The sequence below is a fragment of the Argentina anserina genome, chromosome 5 (assembly GCF_933775445.1).
Source record: "Argentina anserina chromosome 5, drPotAnse1.1, whole genome shotgun sequence".
NCBI classification, from domain to species: domain Eukaryota; kingdom Viridiplantae; phylum Streptophyta; class Magnoliopsida; order Rosales; family Rosaceae; genus Argentina; species Argentina anserina.
The window spans coordinates 22,713,897-22,734,644 of NC_065876.1; the positions used below are offsets into that span (position 1 = coordinate 22,713,897).

The window sequence follows — 20,748 nt, forward strand, 5'->3', positions numbered from 1 at the left end:
GACAGGATACGAGCACAGCTCGAGCGGGTCGAGCGCAGTCATTTACATGGCGAGTCAAACCGCGAGGGTAGCGCACAAACAAGAGGACGAGAACAAGTTCACTTTAGCATCAGCTTGACTCCCTCCGAACTCGCCAAGAAGCGACCACCATCACCACGGTGTATCCGCAACCGTGAGGAAGGAAGCACGAGCGTCACCTCCCGTTCTAGACCCCACATAACTGCTCACAACAGCGAGTCTGCCACGCTAGCTCTGATCTTGCAGCGACTAACCGCAATAGAACAACGGGATGCCAATCCACGGTGCCAACCAGTGTTCGCAGCCAGGCCGGGCCCCTTCACTACGTAAATAATGAACACTGTGCACCCTTCTCAATCCAAAGGCGATCCATTCCGGCACATCGATAACTTCAAGAAAATCACCGCCAATAGAGAGTTCGACGACGCCACCTTGTGCCACCTGTTCAGCGAAACACTAGATGGGGATGCCATGAATTGGTTCTTCGAACAACCGACGAACTCTATGGATTCTTTCGCGCAGTTGACCACAACAGTTCTTAATCAGTTCATCCTCATGGTCGGAGCCGCACACACAACTGATGGCCTATTTCAAGTAAAGCAGGAAAGCAGGGAAACGTTGGGCGCCTTCGTCATGCGATAGCAGACAGCAGCATCCAAATGTCGGAACCTGAACAAAACGCTCGCCTTAGCCGCTTTTAATGAAGGACTGCGGTCAGAGAACTTCTTATTCCATATCAATGTTGACCCTCGAATGCGCGGCGCCATGTATGATGACATCATGACTGAAGCAGTACGATACGCTCAGGCCAATCCCCCTCCAACGTGAGCTCTTCCCCAACACAGAAGACCATAGCAAAGGCAAGAAAAGAGAGTGGCATCAGGCCAATCACCGTGACGCGTGCAACAACGATCGGCACAAATGCCGAGACAAGAACATGAGACTTGGCAATGAACATCGCGACAACAAAGACCCTCGCCAAGTTAACACGATGGGAGGCCGTAGTGACCACACACTGCCTAGGGACGAGACCTTGGAGGACTTTTTCCACAAGCATCAGGAGACGCTGAGGAAACCAGCAAGACCACTACGCCCTCAAACCGAGGCAGAAATTTGTAAGTGGTGCAGATTTCACGAAAATGGAAGCCATAACACGAATGATTGCCGCACCTTCCGCATACTAAGAGCCAATGGCGACACAGGGGTTCGCCTGGCACAGCAAAGGGAACAGCAGAACGTGGTGGCCGTAGTTGAGAACCTGCGCCGCATCAACGTAATAGAGGGAGGAGCCCCGATGACAAACATGTCTATCAGAGAAAAAAAGCGCTTTGACCGCAGCAATCACCCAAGGCAGGTGTATGCCATCACAGGAGGAAACGCTAAGCGACAGAAGGAAGGGTGGAAGCCGATAACCTTCACTGAGGAAGAGGAAATTGGCATCTCCTTACCCAATGACGACGCCTTCCTCATCGACGCAGTCTTGGGCGGACAATGGGATGTAGGAAAGATGATGATCGACACGGGATCCGCAGTCAACGTCCTATTCAAGGGATGCTACGAAAAAATGGAGCGTAGTGGCAAGAAGTTAGTACAGGACCACGAACCACTAATCAGCTTCTCTGGCGACGTAACCCAACCCTTAGGCTCGGATTATATGATAGTACGCATTGGGACCGCACCATGCACGGTTTGCGTCGAAGCCGAGTTCATCATAGTCGACGCCTACAGATCCTACAACGGGATCATCGACCGGCCTACAGTTGACCGGATGCGAACTTTTATCGCTGGACACATGATGCTCATAAAATTCCCAACTCCGCATGGAACAGGATAGGTCCGGGGTTCACAATCCGTAGCAAAAGATTGCCAAACATGCGCGATTCGACAGACGCGCAACCGACACGAAATCCTGGCAGTACATGCCACAGTAAACTTGACCGACAAGGTCGTCGACGCACAAGATGGCGAAACATCGAAAGTCAAGAGCAAGTAGAAGGCTACGTCATACGAGGCCAAAACACCGGCAAACCCTGAATCTTCATTGAAAAGCATTACGCCATTCCCGCACCATCCGGAGCGTAAGATCAAAGTCGGCGCAACTCTCAGTCCTACTGTTGAGAGAGACTTAACAAGTTTCTTGGGCGACAACATGGAAGTCTTTGCATGGTCCTATGAGGACATGCCCGGCAGCTCGCTCGACATCATCATGCATGAATTGCACATCAAACCTTCCGCACACCCAATTAAACAAAAGCGCCGAAGCTTCGACGACGAAAAAAGCACGGCAATACGCCAAGAAGTTGACAAATTGAAAGGCATGAAGTTCGTCCGGGAAGTGCAATACCCTGAGTGGATCTCAAACTGCGTTATGATCCGTAAAGCCAATGGTAAATAGCGAATGTGTGTGGATTACAAGAACGTAAACAAAGCATGCCCAAAAGACAGTTTTCCCCTACCGAGAATTAACCAGCTAATCGACGCAACGGCAGGTCATGAGTTGCTAAGCATGATGGACGCCTACTCCGGGTACAATCAAATACGCATGAACCCGGCGGACCAGGAAGCTACGACCTTCGTTACTGACAGAGGCATGTACTGTTATAACGTCATGCCCTTCAGATTAAAAAAACGGGCGCTACGTATGTGTGTTGCGTCACACAAATGTTTAACCAACACATCGGTTGGGAAATTGAGGTGTACGTCGATGACATGCTGGCCAAGAGCATAAAGGCCGAAGACCACGTAGCCAACCTCCGAACCATCTTAAATGTGCTCAAAAAATACAAGATGTGATTGAACCCGGATAAATGTTTTTTCGGCGTAACAACAAGCAAGTTCCTGGGCTACATCGTCAGTAAATGTGGCATAGAGGCAAATCTTGAAAATATACAAGCCATCCTGGATATGGCACATCCGGTACTCAAGAAGGATGTAGAAGTCCTCCAAGGCAGACTTGTGGCACTATCTCCATTTATATCAAGATTGACTGACAAGTGCGAACCATTCTTCAAACTTGTAAGACGCTCCAAGAGCAAACTGATCGAATGGACACCAGACTGCCAAGAAGCCTTTCAGGGATTAAAAGACTACATCGCCGTAGTACCACTACTGTCGACCCCACAGCTAGGAGAACCTCTATACCTTTACCTCGCAGTATCCGCAACCGCGGTCAGCAGCGCCTTAGTTCGCCGTGATGGCACTAAAGAATTGTCAGTTTTCTACGCAGGCAGGGCCATGAACGGCCCAGAAACAACATATCCAACGCTGGAACAATTAGCCTATGCGCTCATCGTAGTAGCTAGACGACTGCGCCACTACTTCCAGGCTCATAGCATCTACGTACTTACAAACCAGCCTCTCAAACAAGTCCTTCAGAATCCAGAACACTCCGGGCGACTCAGCAAGTGGGCTATCGAGCTGACAGAATTCGACATCGAATACAAGCCACGACCCGCCATAAAAGGACAAGCCGTAGCTGATTTTATTGCATAAATGATCCACCGAGATACGACGGAAGTGGTACCAGATGACGTCATTAACCCCATCAAAGTTTCGCTATGGAACTTGCATGTAGATGGCTCCAGCTGCGCCAAATCTAGCAGAGCAGGGATCATCTTGAACGGACCGGGGGGACTCGAACTCGAGTATGCTCTAAAATTCAACTTTGATGCCTCCAACAATGTAGCGGAGTACGAAGCACTGATTGCAGGACTACAGTTGGCCCTCAGCACGGGTGCCACCAGCATCAATGTGTTTAGCGACTCTCAGCTCGTAGTCAATCAAATCACCGGGTCCTTCACTGCCAAAGATGAGCAATTAGCAGCCTACCTGGTGTACGCCACAACGCTGTTAAAGAGATTTGAATTCTACCACATCAATCAAATACCAAGGGCCAATAACGCAAGGGCGGACTCCTTAGCATGACTCGCCATGGCGCAACCACACCAATGCCACAAGGATACCAGGGTTGAAGTTCTCCACCATCCCTCCATCTATCAGACCTTGCAACAGATATGCCAGGTAGAGCGCGACCAAGCCTCATGGATTGATGAGATAATAGCATTCAAGCGTAACGGTAGGCTACCCGAAGACGAGACTGTGGCAAAGCAACTAAGGAGACGAGCGGTAAGGTATTATTTGCGGAATAACACGCTCTACCGCCAAGGTCTGCTGAACGCCGACCTTAGATGCGTCACAGCCAAAGAAGGCAAGCAGATCTTTAACGAAATCCACAGCGGTGATTGTGGCAACCATTACGGCAGCCGCGCATTAGCTGCAAAGACACTCCGCACAGAATATTATTGGCCCACACTAGCCTCCGATGCACAGGAGCTCGCCAGATCTTGCCACAAATGTCAAATTCATGGACCCATACCACGCCAACCCTCAGAACCGCTATCTTACATAGTCAGCCCGTGGATCAACTGCATCTGGGGAATGGATCTGATTGACCCACTTCCCGTCGGGAAATGCCAATTCAAGTGGGTCATTGTGTGCATTGATTATCATTCCAAATGGATTGAGGCTGCGCCTCTGACTGCCATTACAACCGAGAATGTCCAAAACTTCCTGCAACGCAACATCTTCTACCGCCATTGTACGCCGGAGTCTATCATCACAGATAATGGCACACAATTCAATAACGACCACCTTATCACATGGTGCAAGGCAAGAGGGACTAAGTTCAAATTCGCATCCATAGCACATCCCAAAACCAACGGGTAAGTATAAGCCGCTAACAAATTGATCAAAGGCCTCCTTAGGAAAAAGCTAGATGAAGCCAAAGGACTTTGGCCCGAAAAACTCGACGAAGTGTTATGGGCAATTCGTACCACACCAACAGAAGCCACGGGCGAAACTCCTTTTTGCCTAATGTACGGCACGGAAGCAGTCCTTCCCATCGAAGTAATTCAGCCAACGCAACAGGTTTCACTGTTCGACCCTGATACCAATTCGGAAAATATGCAACTTGATAAAGATCTCTTGGAAGAGAAACACATCGCAGCACATCGTCATAACATCCAGAACAAACAGCGCGCTTCTATAACTCCAAAGTCAAGAGTAGGACACTACAACTAGGCGACTGGGTCCTAAAGAATGTCCAAGCAAAGGTCATTGGACTACGCCCGAGATGGGACGGACCATACAAAGTCGTTGAAATTGTGGCACCAAACACGTATTGCCTAGAGGACAAGTACGGAGAGAAATTAGCCCATCCTTGGAACATGAAACAGCTTAAGTACTACTACAAGTAGGGGTCCGTGCGTAGCGCAAGACAGGGACTCGGACTGTTTGAGTACTTTCGGCACACTGCCAAAGCTATCTTTGTACAAAACGGCTACGGCCAGGCTATCAATGAAATAAGGAATTTTTCAAACCATTGATCCTTACTACGCTAGCGTACTATGGCAATTAAATTTCTTCGACAGACTATTTCATTGTGCGCACAACAAAGATAGCATTAAGCATGTAGCCAGAAGTATAAGATAACAATCACACAACATTGCTACGGCAATAATATAAAAAAAATCACTCGGACCAAAAGACAACTTCTATTCATTAAAGATAGCGAGTTCGGCACAAAGGCCATTACAGAAGGGAAAATGCAAAAAAAAAATTTACAGAAATGAAAATGAAGCACTACGGGGACGAGGGACGCATTACAAAAGTTTTATCACCCCATCCTACTCCTCCCTCGCAGCTTTATACGCCAACATTGCTCAGGCTGCATCGCTGGTACTCGCAGCCTCTAGCTCCGCCGCTTGCCCCGATTCGTCTTGCGGCGGTTGTGCATCCTGATGCTCTGAGAAGGAGGAGTAGGAGAAGGGGTCTCCGGATTAGAATCAGACCTGTCATTATCACAAGATAAACCAGAAGAAGAAGAGTTAGAGATTTTCTTACCATCTTGGGCCTCCGTAGCAGCAGCAGGCTGTGAAAAGGGCGGAGTCACCTCATGTGGCATTAGCGGCGCTTCCAAGCCCTTCTCCGCCAGCCGAACCTCATATTCTGCGGGATCCAGCATCTCCAACTCCTGGAACTGCGCTATCATATCACCCACGACCGTGACGTAGTACCCTTCTAGGTACGCGGTCATTTCCGCGGATGATTTGAAGGCAGCCACTGCACTGGATGCAGCCTCCTCCGCTACGCGGGCTTTTTCAGTCTCCGCCTCCTCGCTCATCCGCCTAACGAGCTCCTCAGCCTCCGCAAGAGCAGATTGTGCTGCATCTCTCTCCGCGGCCATCTCCTGGGCAAGTGACTCGGCCACCTCCTGACGGGCAACCTCCTGCCGAAGATCCTCCTGGAGGTTCGCCGCATTCTCCAACTTGGCCTTAGCATTGGCCAAGTCGTTTTCTAGAAGTAAAACCCTCGTCGCATGATTGCCATCCCGCTCAATCACCTCGTCAAGATGACGTTGCGGCTCAAGAGCATCCCGCTCGGCGTCGAGCAAGTTGAACACCATCTTAGCTGCCCTCGTCGTAGCAAGCCCAAGCGGGCTCCGCACCTCAAGACCGGACCCTTCAGGTCGCCGCAGTCCTCCGAGTCCAGCACGCTGACTCAGCAAAACCAGCTTCTCCAATTCCGGAGCTCCCAGTTGGCTTAGGGGACTACGATCCAGCGCTGACAGATCCTCGTAGACCCGAGAATCTGTATAGATGAGAGGCGCCACCTGCGTAGTCCTCTGTCTCTTAGGAGGCGGAGCTTCTACCATTACATCCTCCACATCTTCGGGAGCAGCGGAGGACTTTGTTTTCCTTGAAGACGCGCTCGCCTTCGGCACCTTCTTCTTTCTTCCGGTCTCTTGGGACACCGCCGGATCAGCTAGATGCGGGTCAGCATCAATGCGGCCTACTCCTTCCGCATCGCTCCGGCGCGGTAACCCCTGCTCGTTTGGCAGGCTCGCGTGTGAGGGAATAGGTAGATCCACGACCTGCGGGGAATCCTCGACCCGCTTCGCCGAGGCATTCACCTTCTTCGTGAACGCCGCCATTTTCTTGGACATAACGCGTCGCAACATTTTTACCGCTAGCCCTACAGTATCCAGCGTTATGTCGGGATCTTCCTGCTGCAGAAATCTTGCGTAGTAGATGCGCTCCGATTTCTCAAAATTCTTATTCACCGAGAGCGTCGTAGCTGTACACATAACAACAGATTAGTACGCCATAAACAAAGAATAGAAGACTGAAAAGTGTAGCACTTTTACTTACGATGGCGATGGAGTAATCCTTGCTCGAACAAGAGGTACGGGTTCGTCAATACCTTGAAATCGTGCACTAAGTCCTCACCTTGGCACCTCCAAAGATATGTCACACGATTTACGCGATCAACTTTCCGCTCCGACAACACCAACCTCCTTCCAGCTACGCAACAAAGAAAAGGGGAGCGTCAGCAAGCAGTTATTCCGTAGCGAAAAAATTTAGTAAAACATTGAAACCTACAATTAATGGCTTGAAACCGCGAGGGAATACGCTTCTCTGGGTGATACTCTACCCCGTTAATGCGCCCATATTCCCATCCCCTCTCCACTACGAAGCTGTTTTTCCTCCAGTTCGCCTCTGAGGTGGGCCAGTTCTCTAAAACCTGGTACTCACTGCGCTCATCTCGCTTCACAAATCCCGTGGTCTCTCCATTACCATTGCGCTGGTTATAATCCACCTTGAAAAAATGGAGCACCTCTGCCGCAGTAGGAGATCAACACCCTGAGAGGTGGAAGAGCAAGCAGAGGCCGAGAAGGACTCGCAACATGTTGCAGCTGACTTGACCAAAAGCCAAGCCAAACTCCGCCACAAGACACTGCAGGCGCGGATCTAACGGTAACTCCACCCCAAGCCGTAGTACGGAAGGACTTACTAACGCGTACCCGTTAGGCAACATAGAACCAAACTCATCACACCGAATCGCACGGGCGACGATTGCGGCAGGCAACTTAAACTCTTCCACGTAGCCATCCACTGCGGCGGAGTCAGCTCCATGCGGTTCTTCCACCTCTGACCTCTGCACTCAGCCATCTAACCAACGCCTTACAGGCGCTGGGCTCAGTGTCAGGCCTGAAGTACTAGTCCCCGAGGCACTCGCGATACGCTCTGACACGCCTTGATCTTGTCCCAGAGCGAGATTCATCTCATTTTCTCCAATCTCCCCACGTTGTGACTCCATGGTGCTTGATGACTCACTCGTTTCCCAGTTCGCTAGCACTCTTGCAAAGACAGCGGCACGATCTTCACGGCGCAAATCGTTTCCACTGCTACGCCGCACCAAATCCAAATAGTTGGCCTCCAATTCACTTGTCCACGACCAAGAGGATGACGACGCGGACCAACTTCCTTCTGCAGACGCGGAATCGCTGTCAGTTAGTATATTTATCCTAGGCATTACGCCGCAGCAAGCAACACCGAAGTCAAAGGCCAACAACCTAGAACTAGAAGTCAGAAAGTCAGTCAGATCTATCCTACGAACCTCGCAAGAACGAGTTTGAAGAACAATAAGAACACGAAGAACATGAAGAACATCAAACCCAATTAACGGCGAAAACCCATCCGCACCGCCCGTACAAACACCCCACTTTGCCGGAAAACACCCATCCAAAGATCAAATAGACCCAAAACCCACAAATCTGCCGGAAAAACCCAAACCCAAAACCACTGATTTACCCTATAAACACAAACCTACCAACAAACAACCAAAGCCACAAGCCGTATAAAGGAGATTCAAATCAGAAACATACCTCAAAAAACCGATTCACACAAAAGTCCCGATGAGTTTCTTCCAAACGTGAAGGGGAGCAGACGAGAGCAAAAAGAGGGAATGAGAGAATTTAGATTTCGAAAACTTGGATCTGTCGATAGTGACAACCATTCTATCCCTTTCACCCTTTTATAGTAAACTTCATCTCACATCTAACACGTTGATTCCTCAAAAGCATTCCTTAACCGTCAGAGCCAGAAAACCGTTACTCACATCTTAGCCGTCGACCCAAGAGACATCGCTCCAGATCTCGCCACATGACATGAGTTACCGAGGCAATGCTTCGGTTACACACGCCTTAATTACATGCAATAACTGTCTTCTCGGATAACGTCACCCCACGAATTTGAATCATTCACGAAACATCTGCCCAATGCATGTACGACACGTGCTGCCCACAGCGCGAATGGCGCTGCTCTCAACCTACAAACACTACGCTCACAGATAGCGATGAAGACGTCCCACGCGTAAGAACTTACTACGCTATAACGGACGCATTATGCTCAAAGATAGCGATAAAAGACGTCCTACGCGTAAGAACTTACTACGCTATAACGGACGCATTACGCTCAAAGATAGCGATGAAAGACGTCCTACGCGTAAGAACTTACTACGCTATAACGGACGCATTACGCTCAAAGATAGCGATGAAGACGTCCTACGCGTAAGAACTTACTACGCTATAACGGACGCATTACGCTCAAAGATAGCGATGAAAGATGTCCCACGCGTAAGAACTTACGATGCTATAACGAACGCATTACGCTCAAAGATAGCAATGAAAGACGTCCTACGCGTAAGAACTTACTACGCTATAACGGACGCATTACGCTCAAAGATAGCGATGAAGACGTCATACGCCTAAGAACTTACTACGCTATAACGGACGCATTACGCTCAAAGATAGCGATGAAAGACGTCCTACGCGTAAGAACTTACTACGCCATGACGCACGCACTACGCTCAAAGATAGCGATGAAAGACGTCCTACACGTTAAAAAAAATTTACTACACTATAACGGACGTATTACGCTCAAAGATAGCGATTAAAGACGTCCCACGCGTAAGAATTCACTACGCTATGACGGACGCACTACACTCAAAGAGAGCGATCAAACGTACTACACAAAACACAAACTCGGCATTCCTTAACCGGGGAGTGGGGGGACTACGAGAGGGTCAGTGAGACCCATTGCCGATTACGGCGAAACGCTCAAATATTAACTCCCCAGTCAAGAAATTACCTCCCTAGACTGGGAACTTGGGGGGACTTGTTGGCATAGGCTTATGCCCGCCATAATCAGCACAACTATAGCATAGTCTTACAATACTGACAGCAAGTCAGCCGCACTAGCTACACAATGGGCCTCCCCACGGTCCAAACTGACTACGGACGCGCCCTCACGCGCATCTCAAAGAAGACTCTAGAGAACACCTTAATCAGACCTCGTCCCACACCGAAAGATAGGTAAACGATCTACCTCAACTCAACAATAAAAGGTCAAACTCTTGACCTTATAAGGTAAGTACACTATATCCTCTACTATAACTTTGCATAAATTACCATCACCCTAACTTAAGCGTCGGAGAGTTGAAGACCACGCCGCCATGGTCTCTAATTTGACGACGTGTGCCACTTGTGACAGGGAAAAGACAAGGAGTACGGCGTATCATATCCACAAAGAATACGGCGTACTAAACCAAGTGTAATCACAACATCAACACACCAACACTCGGTGCCGATGTTGGTGTTGTTGATTCCCCAACACTACCTCCGTGCATCTGCATAAACAATTAGCAAGCAATATTATTCATTATTTAAAACTAATATGTCAACAGTTTAAAGTGATATCTATCACTTATTATTTTAAGTTAAGACGATTACGTGAGTAAATGAGGATGTGTGGTTGTTCGTGGAAGGGGTGAAACCACGAGTAGTTGGAGTAGATGAGGAACTCGGCTTAATCTTCCCTCCCCTTGTCCTCTTTATTTCTAGACATTAGACGCGTAAACCAGTAAAATCCATGTCAATTACACAAAATACAACAAAAGCAACATACTTACAACCTAATTTAATTAGATTAACTTAAGTACTTAACTAATGTAAGCAAGATTCATACATAAACTACAAAAACATATACTGTAAGTTTGAAATTGTTTAAAACTTTATTCAATTCAATTAAGCACCTTAAGCTTGCAAACTCAATTGACAATACCTTAAGCTTTACAATTGATGATTTTCGACGGTTCCACCTTTTTAAGGCTTTATCGCATCCATATCAAGCACCTTGCAATGCACTCATTTCACTGGTATTAAGCAAGGAATCCCGTTCTTTATCTATCAATTAACAATTACAAGAAAAATTACAACAAGATGCAAGCCCACTCAACCATAATACAGAGAATCAAAGATTACGTGGTCAGACTTCATATGAGGAGCTTACATGAGAATTCGTTTCCAAGGTCAGTGTAAAGAGAGACGACGAGAGATGAGGTGGAGGGAGGATGTCGGAGCTATGGGCACTGCGAATTGAAGTGGATTCGCGCTAGACTTTGAGGAGTAGGAGTGAGAAAATGAAGACTGAGGACTATGAGAGCAGGAGAACGAGAGAGATTTGTGAAGAGGTTTTTTTGGTTTGAGATAGAAGAACTGAGAAGTAAGATGGCTGAATAATGCGCCTCTTATACATTAGGTCAATTAGGTTGGAAATTAGGTGCGGCCGTGAGGCTTATTATACTATTTTTTATTAAAATAATAATAATAATATAAAATTATAAATATGACAAAATGATATCGTTTGTAATGTTGACCATTGATTTCAGGTTTTTCATATCGGTTCGGTTTTTAAGGAATTGAACTAAAAACCAAACCCAAACAGAATCAATTTGGTTCGATTTTTTGTCTTTGGTTCAGTTTTATTCGGATTTCAATTTTTTCAAATTCGGTTCAAGTTTGGACCCGGTTTTTTTTTTTTTTCGATTTTTGGGTCAATATGTCCACCCCTATACGAGAGTGAGAGAGAGGGAGGCAATTGAAATAAAAATGACTAAATGAGGGTAATCCTGTATTTTCCAGAGCAAACATTGAAATTGGCAAATTTTTAGCTCATTTTGTGCATTTGTTCATTTCCCCTTATATATCACCCCTGCAAAAATAGAGTAAGGGAGTCTTTGAGATAGCGCGCACAAAATGGCTTGCCATGTAAATTTGGTCCCTCGATCCATGGCCACAGCCTCACCTCGCCCCAAGCCTCCAGCTCCTTCTCCTCCTTCTGCCGCCTGTTCCATTTCAAACCCGCTCTCCTCCTCCTCAAAGCTTAGCTTCCACTCGCAGTCCTCCCTCCTCGTTTCCGCCTCCCCTCCCTCCCGCCATCGAACCCTAACTCCTCTTCGTTCCCGCAGAGCTATGAGCGCCACGGTACGCAATTCCAATACCGATGCTTTGAAACGCTGGGTTTTTTGTTTGTGTTTATCTTGAGCTTTGGTCTGTTGATTGGATGAAAACAGGCGGTGCGGTGTGGTTCTAAGGCGGAGCCGCTCAGGATTATGATCTCCGGCGCGCCGGCTTCCGGTAAAGGAACGCAATGCGAGCTCATCAAGCAGAAAGTCAGTTCCGATTTTCGCATTTTCAGTGTTTTGATTGTTTTTGCTATGATGAGAACTTGCCATCTGGATATCGGAATGTGCAATGTATAGCCGCAATTTGAATTCCGTTTTGAACTTCTACCTCTCCAAGCACATTATGACAGATTTTGCTATTGAGGTTGCCTTGGTATCAATATTTTAGGTTGAGATATGCTTGTATGTTTCTTTCGAAGCTATTATTTCAGGTCATGAGTTGAGCTAAGGGGGTTATATAAGCTTAACATTTTCAAATCCTGATGACTTTATGACATGGTCTATATAAGTACCACTTACGTTGTACTTTTCTTACAAATACAAGGAAGATTAATTGAGTTATGATCTTCTATGCAGTATGATTTGGTACATATCGCTGCTGGAGATTTACTTAGAGCCGAAATTGCATCTGGGAGTGAAAATGGGAAGCGCGCAAGGGCGTACATGGACAAAGGACAATTGGTTCCGGATGAAATTGTTGTCATGGTAGGGTAATTATATTCGTGTTGTCTTTTCATCATGCTACTTGTGATTCTGTGGTGTTAATTATGTAGATGGTGAAAGACCGCTTATCACAGCCAGATTCTCGAGAAAAAGGTTGGCTCTTAGACGGATACCCTAGGAGCTCATCGCAAGCAATTGCTCTTAAGGAATTTGGCTTCGAGCCGGATCTGTTCATTCTTCTTGACGTAAGCATTTGCAATTCTGTTGTTGATCTGTCATAATGCGTTCATGTACTTTAGTTGTTTCCCAACTGAGTGTAATTAAGTTGTTTGAGTTTTACTGTATTTCATAAGCTATGAATAAATACGGTAAGATGAATTTGAGCATATGCCGTTGCATAATAAAATCTTGTAAATCCCATCATTTGATCCATGAAGTAAACGTCAGCTGTCACAACGTTTGGTAACCATGTAAACTTTCAATTACAGGTTTCTGAAGATATTCTTGTTGACAGAGTTGTTGGAAGAAGGCAAGATCCTGTTACTGGAAAGATCTACCATCTGAAGTATTCTCCTCCAGAGACCCCAGAGATCGCAACAAGGCTCACCCAACGTTTTGATGATACAGAAGAGAAGGTATTATTATTCTTCCTACATGTCGTGCTTTAATTGCAAAGTATTAACCTCACTGTATTCTAATCTGCATTGTTGCTTGTATTCTTAGGGACTATTTAGTGTTGTCTCTTTTCTTGTTGGTTGGTGCTACACAACCCGACATATTCTTTCAAAAAAAAATTTTATCAAACAAACGTGATCATATCACATTGGTTCTAATGCAATAATGTAGTCTTCATATCTTATGCCAATATTTGGGAAAAGAAGTTAGGTATTATAAATACATTGCTTGTTTTATATTTTTAGGCCAGTATTACATTCTCTTTTGTGTTCGCTTATCCAGGTGAAACTTCGATTGCACACTCATCATCAAAATGTTGAGGCAGTACTTTCATTATACGAAGACATAACTCTTAAGGCAAGTATATTCTCCCTTCCTCTCTCTCTCTCTCTCTCTCTCTCTCTCTCTGCTTCAGTGTTGAAGTAGAAATGATAATATGTTGTACACATTATATTCGTATGCATTGTGGCCTTGTGGGTTTCTGATGCATTGTTTATATAGATGGGAACATCCTCATTGAGATGGTATGGAGTTTTTTTATTAGTTGCGGTCTTTTCGTTTTAAGACTCTTGAACATAGAGAGAAGACTGTATTTTTCAGGTGTTATGGCATATTTCCAATTTCTTTAGCTAAGGTTGTGTGATTTTGTCCGTTACAATACTATTGGTGGTTGGTTTAACATTCTTATCTTATCAATCCATGCGTTGTGTTGATATTGTTTGTTGATTTTCTTGAGGCTTTTAGCTTTTCACATCCCTTTGTCCCTCCTTTGTTCCCATCTTTCTCTTTATTCCTTGCATAATATGCAACTGGCTTGTAAAGATGTTGTATTCAATATTTGAGAAAAAGCGGCTTGATATCCAACTTGCTAGTATAGGAATCGTTTCCCAGAATGAGTTGACCAAAGAAATAATATAAAGAGTAGCTGATGAAGAAGAAAGCCCAGGGCTCTGTATGTCAAAATTTGTACAGAATCTGTTTTTCAAAAGTTATCCATAATCTATCATGATCACCTCTTTGTTTTTCAATGTGTTATTAAAAATAAAGGATTTGAAACGGGAGACTTCTCTGATGTGTATGTTACTTTGGGGAGTAAAATGAACAAAACTTTCTACACTCCAACTATCAATGATTTTGTTGCTATTGGTACTTGTCATGGGGTTTATCTCGTTTAACCCTTTCAACTGTCGTAATATTGTGTTTCTACACTTCAACTATCATTTTATTGTGTTGCTGTTGGCAGTTGCTGTTGGCAGTTGTCTTTGGGTCTTTCTGTTTAGCTTGTTCAATCTTTTCTCCCAAAAGCATACTGGTCCTACAACTTCACCACATAGATAAGCCTAGGTGCAACTCTTACTGGCCCTCCTTTAATCTTTCAAGTACTGACGATGAACATCTACAGGCTAGAAACCTACAAAAAGCTGAATGCACTCAATGAATATATTTAAACCAGTTAGATGACTTGCATTAAGAACACAGCTCTTCACGTATAAACATCCCATTAGACTGTTTTCCCCAACTTCTACAACTAGCTTCTGTGCTATGCAACTTCATGACAAGCATATTGTATCACATACCCAAGCTACTTCCAAACATCACTGTGCTTAGAGTCATCGCTACATTTTCAAAACCTGTTCTATGCTCCATGAGCTACCTAAGTGTTTGGATGGGTACTTGTGGGGTTTGCTTTTGTAGCTGCATATCCAGTGACAATGTGTTGTTACTTGCTCATAAAATTGGGAATCCTATTTGTGCATTTTGCTTAGGTTTCTGATTGTCTCCATTTCTTTCTTTTGTTTTTTCTTTCATAAAACGTGAATGTCAATACTTGCACTTAACTTTGGACTACTGCCTATTGACAAACTTCATGTTGGTGATGCACTGGAGCAACTTAGTAGTTAGTAATGATGATTATACACTTGCAAATATTAATGACTTTTAAGGTTGTTAGATCTTGGTATGGTTTACAATTACATATTTGCCATCTCTTTATATTTTGCCCTTGTAATTGCTGACATGAGATTGCATTGATACATTAACTGTGTAATAAAACTCTTGTAAAATTATGATTATGCAAATTATCTTGCAATCATTATACTTAACTTGGAGAGTCATCTTGTTCACTTCAGGTGAACGGAAGTCTTACCAAGGATGATGTGTTTGCCAAAATTGATGGTGAACTGGCGAAGCTTCTTGAGGAAAACCAAGCTACCACTAAATCTTTGGCAGCTTAGAAGACGTAGATAATGAGTTTGGCTCCACTTTGACAAGTTAGTAAAAGTTCCAGTCAATAATGAAGCACGATTTGGCTGTTTCAATGTGCTAGGAAACTACATGGAAGAACACGACTTCTACGTCATTGCAGTCGCCAGCTAAAGGAAAAGAAACAAAGGTATCACATCCATACAATGTTGTGTGGGCCAGTAATTTATTTGCAGCTAAATAAGCTGAAGGTTTCGATTTAGATTTTCATATATAGGTTGATGTGATTATTTTCATATTCTTTTATATATAATAGAGCACCTTGACTCCTTATTCAGAATTTTCCTCCAGATTGACTTTTACATAATTGTTTAGGTAAAAGACTTGAAAGAAAAAAGACAAGACCGAGCTGAAGACATGAATAATTTCTTTGGCTGTAGATATTAAGAAAAGAATATTATAAGTTGAGGAAACTCCATGGTTGCTTCTGCTAGTCACTATACAATGGTTTCTATGGCTCTCACATTTTCATGCAATTGTTGCCTTGACTAATTAGCAAAACCCCAAAAAGAATAGGGAAGAAAAGTAATATATGGACAAAAATATGAAAAAGAATGGTTTGCTCTACAAAAGTTGACCATGTCATGGCTCTCAACTGAGTCTAAGTCAAAGACTCGGTTCTTGAACTCGGTGGCGATGCCAAACAAAAAGCCAAAGCTCTTTCCAAGTTGCTTGCAATCTCAGTCATGGAAGGCCTATCTCTACCTTCTAAGCTCACACAATCTGCTGCTAAGTAACCCACATATGCCACGGCCTCGATTTCGAACGGCGTTGGTGGCGGCACTTTCGGATCCAAAACCCTGTGAATTTCATCATTCACAATGTATGGTACTACAAAATCCACCACATTTCTTGGCACCCCATTCTCATTTTTATGAATCGCACTATACCCCGATAGCAACTCGAGCAACACTACCCCGAAACTGTACACGTCACTCTTCGTGGTTAATTGTTGCAGCCTATAGTACTCGGGATCCATGTAACCAAATGTGCCTGCCGCTCGCAGTGACAAGTAAGACTCGTCGTCCTCCGGTCCCATCAAAGATAGGCCGAAATCGGACACCTTGGCTCTCCACTTGTCGTCCAACAATATGTTGGATGATTTGATGTCGCGGTGTATTATTGGTGGGACTGCGTACACGTGGAGGTATTCGATTCCCCTGGCCGCGTCAAGTGCCACCTGGATGCGTGCGGACCAAGACGTTAGAGGGGAAACCGTGATCTTGTGGAGATGGTCATGAAGTGTACCATTGTTCATGTACTCGTACACCAATATTCGCTCTTTAGCATCTTCATAAAACCCCAATAATCGCACCAGGTTCTTGTGGTGCAGCCTTGACAATGACTCAAGTTCATTTACAAATGCATTGTCTTTGTCCTCCTGGCGCCTGGTGTGCCCGCCAACAGATGATGAAGCCGCCGATGATTCGGCCCGCTTGATGGCCACTTCACGGTTGCCATCATCTAATGTGGCATAGTAGACTGAGCCATAGCTGCCTGTCCCAATCTTGTGCTCTTCTGAGAAGTTGTTGGTGGCCTCTAGTAGCACGTCAAACGAAAATTCCTCCAACGAACCTCCATTTGCTCCAAGGCTAATCAAGTGGCTTAGCCTCTTCTCCAGCACCGGTGGTTGTTGAGCTTGTTGGCCTTGGCCTGAACCGTGCCGATTAGCTTGGCTCTCTATATCATCCAATGGACCGGAGTCGTGGATTCTGGAACCTCTAATTTTGCAATACTTGAACACAAGGTAACCACAAACCAACAAGAAAGCTACTGAGCCAACACAACCAACTACAAGAAAAGCCACCATTTTCTTGCTCCACTCAGACTCCCTCTGTGGTTGCGGTGATGGCGGCACTGATTCGAAAACATTTGGCTCCTGACAAGCTTGACAAACTACATATCCTTCCTCACAATATGTGCCATAGTCTGCTAATGGAGAGCTATACAACGGACACTTCTTTCTACATGGCCCTGGCTGCACATCACTGAACACCAAGAATTTGTCTTCAGTATCAAATACTTGGTTTCCCCAACAATGCAAAGACAAATTCTTCGACAAGACCCCGCAGAAGACGCTGCGTTTTGCTTCAATTGAGATGAAGTAAGTGTCTCTGAAACTTTGAGGCAAACTGAAGCCATCTTTCCCCCAACAAACAACTGTTCCATTAGGCCTCAGGCCACAGCTTCGATTGTCGCCCAAGGCCAGAGAAATAAACCTCCCTTGTGGTTTCACACCCTTCATATCTCCCCAACAATCCAACCCGCTATCACTCGATGAGATTGCACAAGCATAATTAGACCCTGCACTTACATAACTAAATTTACTACCCCTCGGCATTTCATCAATCACTTTAGTATTGCTTCCTGTGCAAGTAAGCCCTCCGATTTCTGAAACTCCGCACACAAAGTTGTCTCCCACTGCGACGCTCCTCGAGATGTTGCTGCGAGCTGTACTTGAATTGAATCCATGCCACTGCCAGCACTGGAGGTGATCACTCCCATCAACTAAACCACAAACGTGGGAGTTTCCCGCTTTGAGCTCCTTGAGAGCCGGACCGGTATATATTCGCTTAGTGGCCATGTTAGTCCCATTGGCAGAGAACCTCCAGCAAGTCATGACTGATGAAGAAGACGAGGACCGCGTCTGCAAACCACATACAAAGCCATACCCACCAACCAAACCAGTAAATGAAGTGTTCGAGCTCACAGGAATTCTAACTCCGCTAGGGAAACTAGTACAGTTGAGGAAAGATTGTCGTTGCGTCAGAGAACAAATTAGCGTTTGATTATTGGAAGTTTCAGATATAGACACAGTGGAGAGTGAATGAATATTGGGGATGAGACAAGAAAAGAAGAACAAGACGAAGCTGAAGATCAAAGAAGCCATAGAAACCAAGTGAGTGTTTCAGAAACTCTCATGGCCGGTGGGATGAAAAGGTTACTGGTAGAGAAGACCAGGAGGAGGAATTAGACATGATGATGGTTTTTGTAGAATAATAATTAGCATATGGATTTTAGGGGGGGCGTATATAAACTTGTTGAAGACTTGAAGGAAATGGTGGATTATGGAAAACACGGTTGTTTAAGTCATGAGAGGGAGTTTTTGAGGACCAAAGACCAAGTCCACCATTTGGAAAAGTTGAGTTTAACGAGAGAATGTAGAGCGTGTGGGTCTAAGACTAATTAGAGCTGAGCGCAACATGCACTAAGTAAATAGTTCGTTTTCTACTATCTCATGACGAGTCATGCAACTCAACTCGGTCGAGTTACTAGAAATTATATGACTTCGACTGTTGGACTCGGTCGTTTGGCCCAGCCTGAATCATGTTCACAGAAATACTCTATATACCGTACAGATCTGTATACCATGCAGATTAAAATCTTCACCATTCAATTCCAAACTTTATTAGATCTTGTGGTCCTCATGACTTCTTTTAGTCAAATTATTTTGTTTGACTTGTTTTTGCACACAGGAAATTATAGAAGACGTTGATTTTGGCGAATGTAAAAAAAGTTCACGAATAGTTTCGTATGCAAGACGCGTGTATGTAAGACAATATAGATCAAAGAAACTTCTACCTTTTTTTTTTTGAATGGGAAATAAACTTCTACTACACTTGCGTGAATATGATATAACGGTGTGAGAGCCATTGGTTAAGATAAATTTACCACTTAGCTTGCTAGGGTAATTTCTAGCTTGTGCCTTTTCTCCTGGTTAATCTAAATGAAAATATGTTTCTATTTGGTTTAAATTAAAGCTCGAATTGGAGGGATTGATGAGGGGGAGGGAGGGACCATGACTAAGTCCTTGGAAAGATGAAAGATGAAACTCATTTCCATGGTCATCATGCCTATCGAAATGGCTTGCTAGATGATGGTTATATATACGTGTGGTGATTGAGATCGATGGAGACTTTACGCCTTTTAGCCTGTGAGTGATATTAAGGAATAAAGTGTTTTTGTTCCATATATGTAACTTTATTCGATCTATCAGCTATTTATTTCACTAAATTCAGGAGATCAGGTGATCTATCAATCATATCATAGGTCATAAAATGATTTAATATGCAACGATCTGGCCAGAACTAGTATAAAGTCTAAACCCCCAGCAAAATATAGCCAAACTAACTCATTTATGTGAAATATGCTTCATTCAAATATAAGCTTCGCCGAGACAAAATGCAATATAAACTCAGTACTTTTATTCAGATTTTAATCGAGTTTAAAGGAGCTTAGCCCAGCGAAGAAGAGGATACTTTAAAATTATCATCTGAAGGACGTTTTAGTACAGATACCTGCAGCATGAACCAAAACATTAACCAAGTAACGGACCTATTTATAGATCCTTTGCTCTCCGGTCATATGGTAGATGCATGCGTGCGTACTTTTCACCTACCAGAGAAGTGGTTTTGAAACATTTTATATAGTTAACAACTTAACATGATCTGGAAATTTGAAGAAGAAGAAGAATCATTAGTAGCACACGATCATGTGTATTAAAACATCTAACAAATAATTATCCAAGAAAGATAGACTGGTGACAACAATCTATGACGTGTCTGTAGGTCTTAGAAATAGAAAATCAAATTAGGTAAATTTTTTTTATGGTACTTGAGGTATGGTCAATTGAACATTTTACCTTAAGGGCATTAAGGAGGACCTTCCCAATGAGCTTCTTGGAAAGCCGGTGGAGCCCCACCCAGGTGTTGAGCCTAGCTCAGCTGCCAAGGCCTGTGAGCCCCATGCCACCATTGCCAATTACACCAACTGAGATTGTGATGAATTTTCAGACCAAGAATAAAGATGGTGATGAGAATTAATAATGAGGTGATGATGGTTGGTATCTTTAAGATTACCGTAATTTGTCTTTTTTCAGTGTTGCTCTCAGGGTTTTCTTTGGGCATATCTTTTGTTTCTCTAGTGGGTTTTGACTTTTGGGTAGTGACTATTCCTGTAGGAGGATGAGCATGTGAAGCATATGGG

General features: G+C 44.6%; 3 protein-coding genes across 3 annotated transcripts; 2 read left to right on the top strand and 1 right to left on the bottom strand.

Annotated features, from left to right (window-relative positions):
- The first annotated feature begins 351 nt into the window (after nt 1-351).
- LOC126795755 (uncharacterized) lies at nt 352-1,852 on the top strand. Its single transcript, XM_050522521.1, has 2 exons — nt 352-635; nt 826-1,852. Exons 1-2 carry the CDS (start codon nt 352-354, stop codon nt 1,850-1,852), a joined length of 1,311 nt encoding a protein of 436 aa, XP_050378478.1.
- A 10,049-nt stretch (nt 1,853-11,901) lies between these two features.
- LOC126793326 (adenylate kinase, chloroplastic) lies at nt 11,902-15,985 on the top strand. The gene is made up of 7 exons (XM_050519814.1): nt 11,902-12,181; nt 12,271-12,369; nt 12,739-12,867; nt 12,936-13,070; nt 13,314-13,460; nt 13,783-13,857; nt 15,630-15,985. The coding sequence occupies exons 1-7, from the start codon at nt 11,954-11,956 to the stop codon at nt 15,732-15,734; spliced, it is 918 nt and encodes a 305-aa protein (XP_050375771.1). The 5' UTR covers nt 11,902-11,953; the 3' UTR covers nt 15,735-15,985.
- Nucleotides 15,986-16,143: 158 nt separating this feature from the next.
- Nucleotides 16,144-18,793, bottom strand: LOC126793316 (serine/threonine-protein kinase-like protein CCR4). The gene has a single exon (XM_050519801.1). The coding sequence runs from the start codon at nt 18,650-18,652 to the stop codon at nt 16,364-16,366; it is 2,289 nt and encodes a 762-aa protein (XP_050375758.1). The 5' UTR covers nt 18,653-18,793; the 3' UTR covers nt 16,144-16,363.
- Nucleotides 18,794-20,748: the final 1,955 nt, after the last annotated feature.

What these genes read in the sequence shown, in the direction of transcription:
- LOC126795755 (XM_050522521.1), top strand. Translation starts at nt 352, where the DNA reads ATGAACACTGTGCACCCTTCTCAATCCAAAGGCGATCCATTCCGGCAC. An exon ending in AAGCAGGAAAGCAGGGAAAC is followed by an intron (nt 636 to 825) that starts GTTGGGCGCCTT and finishes CGATACGCTCAG; the next exon opens with GCCAATCCCCCTCCAACGTG.
- LOC126793326 (XM_050519814.1), top strand. Translation starts at nt 11,954, where the DNA reads ATGGCTTGCCATGTAAATTTGGTCCCTCGATCCATGGCCACAGCCTCA. An exon ending in GCGAGCTCATCAAGCAGAAA is followed by an intron (nt 12,370 to 12,738) that starts GTCAGTTCCGAT and finishes TCTTCTATGCAG; the next exon opens with TATGATTTGGTACATATCGC. An exon ending in ACGAAGACATAACTCTTAAG is followed by an intron (nt 13,858 to 15,629) that starts GCAAGTATATTC and finishes TGTTCACTTCAG; the next exon opens with GTGAACGGAAGTCTTACCAA.
- LOC126793316 (XM_050519801.1), bottom strand. Translation starts at nt 18,652, where the DNA reads ATGGCTTCTTTGATCTTCAGCTTCGTCTTGTTCTTCTTTTCTTGTCTC.